The sequence below is a fragment of the Seriola dumerili genome, unplaced genomic scaffold (genome assembly GCF_002260705.1).
Source record: "Seriola dumerili isolate Sdu_G_001 unplaced genomic scaffold, Sdu_1.0 BDQW01000874.1, whole genome shotgun sequence".
NCBI lineage: Eukaryota > Metazoa > Chordata > Actinopteri > Carangiformes > Carangidae > Seriola > Seriola dumerili.
In genome coordinates this window covers 283572-295834 of record NW_019175129.1, presented here as the reverse complement: position 1 = coordinate 295834, position 12263 = coordinate 283572, and the positions used below count along the sequence as shown (strand labels likewise).

At 40.6% G+C, this 12263-nt stretch overlaps 1 protein-coding gene across 1 annotated transcript in view; it reads left to right on the top strand.

The window, feature by feature from the left end:
* Positions 1-12263, top strand: part of epha5 (EPH receptor A5) — a 64380-nt gene that overhangs the window by 30154 nt on the left and 21963 nt on the right. The window contains exons 4-5 of the mRNA XM_022766604.1: positions 4117-4272; positions 4361-4699. Coding sequence (XP_022622325.1) covers positions 4117-4272; positions 4361-4699 — 495 coding nt within the window. The remainder of the gene's footprint in view (positions 1-4116; positions 4273-4360; positions 4700-12263) is intronic.

The window sequence follows — 12263 nt, the reverse complement described above, 5'->3', positions numbered from 1 at the left end:
GAACCAAAATTTAAAATTGTCCATTAAGAGCACATATTTGACCATATTTGCTCCATGTGATTTGGGGAAGAAAAGGTGACATTATGTTCATCATTTAATCTTTAAACAAGACTAAGAGTCTAAAGCCTTAGGCTTAGGCTTTGTGCTGTTTTTGGCTAAATGCTAACATCAGTATGCTAACATACTCACAGTGAGACAGTGAAATGCTAACATGCTGATGTTTAGCAGGTAATGGTTATCATGTTCGCTTCTTGGTTGAGGTGAGGCTGAGGGGAATTTCATTACAATTGCAGGTACCAGACAAATCAACCACCAGAGCCATACAACTGGCATGGCAAATATACAACATCATAAATCACTAATATAGCTGTTTTATCTGTAAAATATCTAGTTTCCTCAAATAGCTTTATGTTCATTGTTCGTCTTTGCCATTGGTCATGTTGTAAGGGTGCATAGGTTTGTAAAAATGTAAGTGTCACTATGGTAATAAACCAGAGAGTGTATAGTTTAAGTAAAAGCAACAAACACCAAATCCCATGTACATAATCCAGTTGGCATTTAAATGACATTCAGTCAACATGCAAGTTTTTTTGCTCTTGTCTTGAGCCACATCATGGACTTACAGGCTGCCCTCAAGTTGCGGTTTGCTCTATGATTCCACACTGAACATACATGTTTCCTCTCTGTGGCATTTTAATCACTTTATCCCAGTTCCAGCCTTCAGCTGGCTGCCCTGACCTTCATGGCCTCTTTCGCATGCGTGTGGTAATATCCTTAGACACATAATTAAGCAACAACAGTCAAAAACGCAACATGATATAACTAAGTAGTCATTTGCACTCATGCTGCCATGTCATATCTAACAATACATGCATGTAGTTAATTCCCACATGTTCTGCGTGTTCACTTTTCCTGATGAGCATGAATGTAGAGCATGGAGCATGGATAATCTATTTATCCTAAATGGAAATGAGCTTGAATTAATGATAATAAATACCTTACCATCTACACTGTTGGTGCTTATTAGTCAACTGGAATTGACTTTCATTAAAGTGGTATGCAATGGATTTTTTTTTTTTTTTTTTTTTCCGTTCACACCAATTTGCGCATTTTAATTGCAAATGTTTATATCATTCTCATAATCATTTGCAACTTCAAGGGGGAAGACATTTCCATGCATTATTTTAATTTAATCAAAACACTTCATCTAATCTTTGACGCCACATTTTCAGCAAATGCCTGTCTGTCTATGCAAATGTTCATGTTTGTTGGCTCGCTCGCTGTCTGTCTTTCCACCTAGGTTACAGCAACATTTTTTCAGCTAATAAATACAGTTTTATTTTTGCATATTACAAATGCCAAAGTAAAGTTCATATGTTTTCTATTTTATTGACTAAAAGCCTTGTAACTCTTTGCCCCCCCCCCCCCAAAAAAAAAAATTAAAAAATCCTGGATCCTGGAGTGAACATTATCTGATATGTGTTCCAAGTTTGTGTGGAGTAAATAGAAAAGCTGAGCAGTTATCCTCAGCAGTGACAGCTGGCAGCAACTGCGGCCAACAGACAAATAAAACCGAAAAAAAAAATGTCTCTACACAAAAACTGAAAACTTGATCAACAGGAAATCTAAGTAAGGTGCCATTATAGTACCACACTGTGCCCACACCATACTGTTTGATTGATGGGTGATCTTTGGGGAGTGCAGCACAGGCACACCAGGCGGTGAGAGCTCAGAACCAAAAATAAAAAGATAAATAAATAAATAAAGGTATATCATAGTTATACTGGCATCATATCTGAATGTACTATCTGAAGTTATTAATATACCCAAAGCAGTGTTTTTATTCGCCACTACTTCTTCTTGTCTCTCTGCTCGTCTCCGCCATACTTCACTCTGTGCGTGTGAGCCTGTGTGTCTGTATACGTGAAATGAGCTGCCACCACATTTTTATCGATTTGGCCGTGGGGGGTTCGGAAGATGAAGTCAAGGAGAGCTAGACGCCAGACAACGGCAATAAATCTGTATGCAACCAGAAATGCGTTGTGTGTGTGTGTGTGCGAAGCAGACAAAGGATCAGGTGCGTCCTACTGCCCTGAATGCTGAACCCACGTGTAGAGTGTGATACGGCACTAGTACATCGTTATAGGCTGCAACGGGTAAAGTGAATTCACTGGGAATTCATTACAAAACATGGATTTTGTTAGCAACCATCGATAAAATAGGTATGGAGCCTAATTTCTACATTTATCCCCTTATAACAAAACCGAACAAACAAAATGAAACTGGAGGGAAAAAAAAAAAAATTCTACCATCTTGTCGCATCTGAATAAAATAAACCCTAAAGGCGTACATTAGTGTCTGTGCTCTGCTGAGCATGAATTATGTCATCAGATGTTTTAGTCTGCTCAGTCAAAACTAGGCCAGATTCATGAATGCCTCAAAAGCATCTGTCTTGAGCCCTCAACTCATAATTAGGTGGCATAATTGTGCGGCATCCTACATGCCAAGCACATTCATGTATGGCTTCTTTCGTGCATGTGTGAGGGTGTGTGTGTGTGTGTGTGTGTGTGTGTGTGTGTGTGTGTGTGTGTGTGAAGCAGAGGTGAGACACAGAGCGATCCAGGGCAGAGGGAGAATTTTTCAGGCCTAATGTTCCATGACAACGGGCCAAGGTTCCGTCAAGGTGAATCAGAGCCACTGCCGCCCGACGTCTGAAACACACCCACACACACACACACACACAAATCTTCCCCTCCTCTCCTCCTTTGTTTCATCCTCTCTCCCCATCTCGCCTTGTAAACTTTGCTTTCTTCCTCCTTTTCTCTTCCCTTCTCCCATATTATCTCCTTTTGTTGTTTTTTTTACACTCCCGTATTTTTCTCCATCCCTGTTCTTTATCCCCCTGTCCGCTTACCTGAAGTTTAATTACGTCGGTCTTAATCACAGTTGCAATCAGAATGGGCTTCACCACAGCTATGTTGAGAAACAGTTGGTGAAAACAACAGCATCAAACCTTCGAGCCCTTAGAGGACAAACACAGACCTAACACATCTCCTTTCTTTTGTTCTACACTCTCTGGTGGCCTCACTTCTGTTCTCCTCGTATCCATTATTTCTCTCCTCTCTTTTCATCTCCTTAACAATAAATAACACAGAAATTTGTCTTTGGACTCAACCATCTATGGATCTGTGCTTATCGAAAGTCCAATATCCCATTATTCCCTATTGCACGTGTCTGTTTGTATCTGTCTGAGTGCAACAGCGAATTCAGGGAGAAAATGATACTGTGATAAGTAAATGATTGGTTGGCTTGGGGGCGCAGCCATGGCGACAGAGGTTGTGATGTATTTTTGCGCGTTAACATTCTGAGTGTGTCACCCTCCTGTCTACCTGCCCCACTTAGATCAGCCGCCTGAGTCCACGTCTGTGTGTGAGGAAGAGAGATTACGTCTGTTTCTGTGCTTGCTGTATTTGTTTGTTTATGGTGATGCACATATGGGGCTGGGTGGGTTACAATACTGTGCAGCAGATGCAAGTGCAAACTCTCAATCAGGTGCTGGTTACAGATGACTGAATTGAATTGAAGGCCGACTATGAATAAGAAGGAAACCCCCCACAACAGGAAGAAGCAAGCTTTTTTCTTTTTTTTCTTTTCTTTTTTTTTTTTGGTGGAGATAAGGAAACATGAAGAAGAGAGCAGGGTTGTACTGGCTGGATAAAAGAAATAATCCCAAGAGGGATAAAAGAAGAAAATCAGACTTCAAAAGAAGCAGAAAAAAAATACAAATGTACGACAAAAACTAGGCAACAAATGCTTCTTTTAATTCCAACTCTGTAACTACAGTAGTATCTCTGATGAAGAAGCTCAAAACAACCACAGCCACCCAGGGAAATTTTTCTACCGCTGTGATGTTGACCTCCTTTTTTTTTTTTTTTTTTTTTTTTTTTTTAAGGGTACTAACCATGCTGTCCTGCTTTTTCTCTCCCCCATTTTTTTTTATTTTTTTTTCACCTCTCTCCCCATGACCCCCTTCCCTTTCCTGTTGCTACGTCTACTCTTATCATCTCATCTCTTCTTTATCCAACCCCCATCCTCACCCTCCTCCCCTTCTTTCAGTCTGCAAAGTGGGGTTTTACCGCTCGCTGCTGGAGTCTCTGGCCTGCAGTAAATGTCCACCTCACAGTGTGGCCAGGCAGATGGGAGCCACTTCTTGCAGCTGTGAGGACGGATACTATAAGATTGACTCTGACCCTCCCAATATGGCCTGCACACGTGAGGATATACCTTTTTTTATAAGTCATCAAGATGCTGTTGTAGGATATCACTTCATGTATTTGTAACCATTCTCCGTATCTTTCAGGCCCTCCTTCTGCTCCACGTAACGCCATATCCAATGTCAATGAGACCAGCGTATTCTTGGAGTGGTCTGTCCCCATGGAGACAGGTGGCAGGAAGGATGTGCGTTACAACATCCTGTGTCGACAGGTCTTGCCAGACGGAAGGGGCTTAGAAGAATGTGGCCCCAGCGTACGTTTTCTGCCACGCCGCGTCGGCCTGTCAAACACCTCGGTGATGGTGGCCGACCTGCAGTCGCACACCAACTACAGCTTCCTGCTGGAGGCTGTCAACGGGGTGTCAGAGCTGGCCAAAGACCACGCGAAGCAGTACGTGTCACTTAATGTGACAACCAATCAGGCAGGTATGTTGCACCCGATGTGTCACAAACGTCAATACGAGCTTTCTTTTTTTTTTCTACCAATCACAGTCTCCCAATGTGTGCTCCAATCAGCGCCACAGCTGTCCTGTCACAGCTGTCTTCTTGTTTTCCCCCCACAGTATTCAAACTTATTCTGAATGTTCCCAGCAGCAGGAATCACCACCATTTTGTCACCACTTTTCCTTCCCTCCTTATTGAAACTGCCACAGACCAACCTGCACCTTGGATACCAGGCGTGAATATTTGGGTTTGATACCAAACACACCAGATGATCAAATCATCACAGTATTTGTCCAACAAATCTGTCGCTGTATTAATTTTCACTCATGCGCCATCCCTGCAGAGAATGAGGGAACATTGCTCAGTGGAAAATGCTTTTTTTTTTTTTTTTTGCCTTTGCATCCAGATAATGTCATTGAAAAAGCAGCTTGGTCCCCTCAATTAGGCAGTATTCTTCATCAACAAGATTTGCAGGAATCCGTGGCAGAATGAAAGCTCTTGATTTTCAGGCTGTTGTGAGACGGATGTCTTGTGTGGTAGCAGGTGTTGTTCTGCAAGCTTATCAGTGATGAATCAGGCTGAAGACGTGCAAGTTTACATGTTTTTCATTTTAAGATGGAAAGTACTGTTTTTGACTATGAATGAAAAAGGAAAAAGGTGTGGTTTTTTTTACATTTGAGAGGATATGTGTGAGGAACTGTAAATTACGCTCGAGCAAGGCACTAAACCAACAGCACCAAAGTGAGCAGCACAGCGGCCAAACATAAAAGACCGCTCTAATATTGGACAATGAAAGAGCCCCACTACACCCCATAGCTGTAACTATGTGATGCTTTGTTAGCTTCTCTTTAAATGGGGATTAGAATTCATATCTGCTTTGGGAGCCCATTTTTATATTTACGGGAGGTATGTGCTTGTGTAGTTTATTTTATTTGCTTGTAATGAAATGGGTAGCACACAGCGTAATGAAATGAGAAGAAAAATATGAGATTAATGTGCTCCTCCCTAAGGGTTCCATCTGGAGGGAAGGCTAGAGGAAAAACAGTTTTGAAGGAGCGCGTTTGTTCCGATTTGTTGAACAGATGGTTCACTGGCAGTCAAGGAATAGTAGGAAGTCGTAGTAGTAGTAGTAGTAATAGTACGGGTACAGTTTGTGTAGGAGAGAGAAAGAGATAGAGAGAGAGGCAGATGGTTGTCTGACAGTTGCGAGCGCTGATGGTCCTTCAGTTGTGTTGTCACTGTTGCTGTCAGCAGACTGAGTGGATTACACCAGACTACACAACTCGCATTCAGTTTATTGGAGTTGTAGCTGGATTAAAGTTAGACAGTCACTGGACCAAGTGGAGATTAGGGATTACGATAGATTACACATCACTGGCAGAGGCGCGAGCAGATAAAAATGTGCTGCTCTTTGGCATGGATGTGGCACAGGCTGTGCGTTTTATTTTAACTTGGAAATCCAGCACATGTTGAGAGCAGATACTAGCGCAAAAAGCAAGAAATCAACAGATCAATTAACCAAGACTTTACTTACTTATAAAGCTATTTTGAAGTGCTGTACTAATTAGACTAATAGACCAGTAGAAGTATGTTGCATAAAAAACTGGGAAACAAATGTACACAAAGTAGAATTTAAAAAATGCAAATAAGATTTATTTTCCTTGATTTGGGAACCGTGACTGAAAAAGCAAACTTTAGAACAGCGTGCTTAGTTAACAGCTTCATTTATTTCTAACTAATTTGAACTCTCTGCCACTGAGCTACTGATGACATTGAATGACTTAATTAATGGGGAAAATTAATGGGGTCATTTTTTTTATTATTTTTTTTTATTTATCTCTAAAATCACTTGAGTTTTCTCAAAAATGTATGACTCATATTTAAAGGTCAGGTTGTTTTAAGAGCAGCAAGTCAAATTACATTTAAATATCACAGATCACAAATTTGCCTCAAGGGGCTTTGCAATCTGTACAGCATATGACACCCTCTGTCCTTAGACCCTCGAATCAGATGAGGAAAATCTTCCCCAAGAACTATTGAACAGGGAAAAACATTGGGGGAAAAAACAACAAGAAGAGCAACTCAGGAAGGATTCCTCTTCCAAGATGTCCAAGACAAGTGTAATTGAAGCTAATGCATCAATTCAGTGAAAAAAAATGAGAGGAGAATAACCACTAAGTATTGGAAGATTTACAGGTTTTGAAGCAGATGTAACAGCAGTGATGGCGGTTAAAAATGTCTGGAGTGCAGATTGCATAACATATGTGCAAGCATGAGTGTTCACATGAAAATGTGTTAAGCATTCAAATTAACCAAATTACTAATTTTTCATTTACAGTAAACTCTAGAGACCATGTTGACAAAGATATGCAGTAAAGTAGTTCACCATCAAAGAACTACAGCTGCAAGACTAGAGCTCTTACCTGGGTTATTATCAGTTGAAATAAAAGAAGGTACTGAAGGTTTTCATAGGAACTTACCCAAGTCTAAATGTGAACTCTATATGATTATTGAATTGAATTGTTATTTTTATATACTGTGAAGAAGCACTTGCTCGCTCCCATTGGTTCAACAAACCACATCTATGAAGGAAGTGTCGAGACGAAAAAAACACTTTATATTCATTGTTCTCTAATTTTTCCCAAATCTTTGCAGCACCAGATACTTCTCCCTCTTTTGGCCTCCAAAATTGATTCATCTGAAATAGTCTGAGAGGAGGAAATCACTCTCCTCACCACTACTGGCATATGCAACATGTGACAATGGGTTTCAAGTAGCAGCTGCTCCATTTGAAAGGGCTCCTAATGCCAAACAGTTAAGAAGAAGCCTGAGCTTGTGGCTTCTTTATGCAACATTTAAGCAACCACTGTTTATGTAATGTGGCACTTAAACTGCACTCAGTTTACTTGACTGTTTACAGCCTGTGTCTCCCATCAGGTTGTGTTCACTGCAGCATGGGGAGAACTTCAGCCACTGCGGGTCATATATGTAAATTGACTTAACAAAGTAACGAGGAGAATCATTCTAACAATAATCCTGAAGCTATAATTGTAATGAACAGCTTAATATGCTCTGATCCGGTCTCTCCTCTGCATTGCAGATGTAATTACCCAAAGAGGACTTTGATCAGCTTTGAAAGCATCTGTGTTTTTGCTTTTTTTTTGTGTGTGTGTTGCGCTTGTACGTGACTGTGTATTATGACCGTGCTTCTGCTTGTGAGGGTAAAAAAAAGGCAAAGATGAGATACCGAAACAAAAGTACAGAGGGACGGGGGCAACGGGGAGACTCAGATAGACGGAGACTGAGAGAAAGGAGTCAGAGGATCTGCCGTTTGATGTGTGGGAAGTGTCACACTTGATAAGGGATCCGTGAAAAAGGTGATTTCACAGTGTCCCTGTGAAGCCCTGCTGAATAATGAAGTGTTGGTACTCGTGAGGAGGAGAGGTGAAAGGCAGGCGAGAAGGAGGAAAGGGAAAGATGGAACAACAGGACGGAGGTAGAGAAGACAGACGGTGGAAGAGAAATGATGCAGAGGTTTTGAGAAGTAAAGGAAAGAGGTGAGGCTCAGAGAGAGGCTGGAAGTTCAGAAACGCTCACAGTCTGGTGCAGCAACAGTTTTTTAAAACGGCAAGTCATGTATTTCACACTGCTTTGATGTTGCCTTTCACACCGATGCATATAATTTTGATGAGATAGCTCGCTAGAAAACCACTATGAAGTTGAAGAAATGTATTCATAAATGAAAATGAAATCACCAAACTCACTACAGAACTATCCCCTCAATCCAAAGGCATCCACATTTTAAGTATTTGCTCATTTACCACTGTGAAGGCTTGAATTGACTATTAATGGTCAATAATCACACAACACTGAGCCCAAGTTTTATGATAATATATTCATTAAATGTGTTTCTGTGATCGCTCAGCTCTATTATGTCTATAGTCCTGGTTGTTGATTTTTTTTTCTGGTGTTCACAGTTTGGGAGCGCTGCGAGGTAACGGCACACTAAATGCTCCCACACATTGTTTTTTTGCTGTTGTTGGCTATTAATCAAATGAATCGTACTACATTACCTTGTGGGTGGTAAAGTGCACAGCCTGGCGCTGAGGCTGTGTGTCTTACTTTTGTTTTAGGCACAGATGCTGTACAGAAATAGGGAGGTTGCTGGAGTGGAGGTTTGAACCTGAATGGAAACAAACCTGGAGTAGGTTGAAGAGGAAGACGTTTAGGAGATCAGAGGAGAGAGGATACGGAGAGCGGGTTGGGAAGAATATCGTCATGGACTTCATTTTTAGGTTTGGTGGCATCTAGCATGGCTGTCAATGGCCTTGAGTTAAGACTGTTGATGTATCACAGTCCTGGATAGCAAAAGAAACCGAAACATTTCAACCTGTCATGTCGAACAACGGAGAAAGAAAGGAACTCATCATATGCAAGGGGATCATAGTTGTAAAGTAACAAAAAATATGATTTATTAAAAAGAAAGAAAGAAAGAAAGAGAATTTTTTTTTCACTTCAGAATAACATAATGTTCTATGAAGATTTCCTTCCACGTGGTTGAATGTGTGCATTCATTATTCTTTTAAAGGTGTTTTTATGAATTGTATGCATTCATCGGTCAGAAGACAGTGCAGAGATGACAGGACAACAAAGGTCCCCAGCTGGACATATTCCTGATCAACGCCCTAAACCCCTAGGCCACGGTGACGCCCTGTACTTTCTACATTATCCCTGTCATGACTTTTATGAAGTGAAATATGAGTTTGTTTAACTGATAGGAATGCAACACATTGTATGTTGGTCCTTGATCGGCTCCTCGTTAGGCAGCCGAACAGCTGTCCCTGTTGAAAATGTAGGAAGGGTTTGAGAATGACATGTAATAGCGCCGGCAGGTGGGGATGATAAGTTGCAAACAAAGAAAAATGGGAGAAGGTTTGGTAGTTTACAACCTTAATAAAGCCATCTCTTTCTGTCTGCCTCCTCTCCTCTCTCACATAGTGGTCTATCTTTCTGTTATTCTCTGAGGGTGGTTAAAGGATAATAAAACCAGATAGTTGAAGGCGTGTATTGATTCTGGTGATGGTTCGGACAGATAGCGGTCTGAGAAGCTTATGTTCTACACTGTGATAGCATTGGTCTTATCTGAGTCCAGGGTCTTTACACTGAAGGGCTGCACTCGTCCACTGAACATCTTTAACAACCTTCTCTGACCTCTCTCCTCTTGAAATAGAAGACGTTCCTCGGCTACAGATTGATGGATAAAACAGGCAAAGGCCTTAGAGACGGAAATTATCAGACGTTTATGTTCATTCGTGCTCTGTGTTACTGTTATATAGGTCTTCATTAACTGATTTAACACACACACTGGAAGTGTTTAAACTGGGAACTGTGATTCCACTGCATGTCTACACTGTTGCTAAAATGAAAGTGTTGCTGGGTCCCTGTCTACACTCCTTCACATGTCTCCCCCTCTCTCTCATATTTCATCTCTCACTTTTTTTTTTCCATTTTTATCAACCCATCCGCTTGTCTTCCATCCCCTCCTCCTCCTCCTCCTCCTCCTCCTTCTTCAGCACCCCCTGCCTCTCCTCATCACCTCCCATTCTCTCCCAGCGTTTGACGTTTCTCAGACCTGTCAGATTTTTAAAAGACTTGTTTGCTCAGTCTCATCAGCTGAGTTGCACACCGTTTAGGAATGTGAAGGGTGCCTCTGTTGACTAAAATGCCACTTTGGGTGTTCATCTAAGCTATATGGGCATACAGTATATATATACCACAATCTCATATATATATATATATATATATATATGAGATTGTGGTGTTTGGTGAAAAGTGAGGGTAAAGGCTGAGAAGGAACCAGAGGAAATCAGTCCGTCGGCATTGGTTGTTTTTAAATGTGCTCTACTTTGTAAAGTGACGTTTATAAAGTGACTTGACTTGTGTGTTAGATGTATGGGAAACGGCAGAGTTACACTGGAATTCATCAAGAAAAAAATTGAGCTTCTCTGATATATATATAATATAACTTCCTGGTTTCCTCTATTTTTTTATCACTGCAAGATGAATACTGACTGCAGTGTGCAAAACAAGCAATTTGAAGACATCAGCTTGGGAAATTGTGATCAGTGTTTTTTTTATGGACAATCATTAATTAAAAAAGCAGATTAATTAGTTCTAAGAAATATTTTATAGCTAGAGCCCTAGTTCAAATATTATAAATATGTTTACTTGTGGAATGTCATATTAAGTTCACTTATATAACCCAGAATTCATACACTAGAGGGCTTTACAATCTGTAAAACCTCATATGACACCCTCAAACTTTTAATTAAATATAGCATGGCAAACTGCAGCCATTTTTGGAGGATTTAAACTTAGAGTTTTGTGTATTGTTACCCGTTAAGCTGCTGGGAAAAGAGGTCCACTCTTTTATCATCACATCCCAGCCTTTATACCATTTAAGAATTGAGTGTGTGTGTGTGTGTGTGTGTGTGTGTGTGTGTGTGTGTGTGTGTGTGTGTGTGAGATTCGGTCTCTGGTTTCAGGCTTTTAAGATGTTGCAGATAACACTTCTGTGCGACCATCCACTCAGGATACAGTTACTGTGTTTGTAGCGATGATTTATTCCCTGTGGAGTTCTGCTGAGGCTATTGAAACCTAAACGGTGTTTAGCATTTGCAATAGAGGCTTACACTCACACACAGAGTTGCCTGAGGGAGCATTTTGCCTGGTTAAAAGCTCTTTATGTGTCAGAGACTCTCCAACTGTCCCTCTGAGAGATGGGCCAAGAGCTCAGGTTACAACAGGATGGTTCGATGATTGATGCGAACTCACACAACAGAGCTCACTTGACTTCAGGACTTACAGAATAAATTACAAAAAACACTAGAATGAAAATAGAAACTTTACTAAGTGCCAAACAACACCCTAAGACCAAAGAAAGTTTTCAGACATAAAGCAAAACATGAAAACTTTGAAGGGAGAAAGTTTAAAGGAATGGTGGTTGCTCTCCCAGGTGTTAATATGTATAATCACACTATAGTAATAATCAACAACAGTTTTGCACTTTATTGCCAGATTGTAGACATTTTTTCAGAGGCAGAGCTGCTTTGGAATCAAAAATAGTCTCACTTGTGGAGTGAAACCTCAGTGGACTGAGCCAAACAACCTCAGAGGAACTTTGGTAACAAACAAACTTGAATTCCGAAAAGGAAACCCCGGGGAAAATATAACAGAAAAAAAATGTCAGATTGTTATTATTATTTTTCCTTACCCAGCATTACAGGAATAACATGACAGCAAAGACCAATGTAAACAAACAGTGGGAATTCTAATGTGGTAAACCACCTCTCCACATCACCATCTTTAAAACCAGTTTTGGTCTTTTTTTTTGGGGGGGGGTTCTTCCTTGACGATTCATCTCCACTTTAATATTTCATAACATACAACAATCACAGCAAGCATTACAGTTAGCTGTGTACATGTTAACATCAAAGGATGAGGTGTCATCAAAAGACGGCTGTCTTATAGATGCTGATTGTAGCCA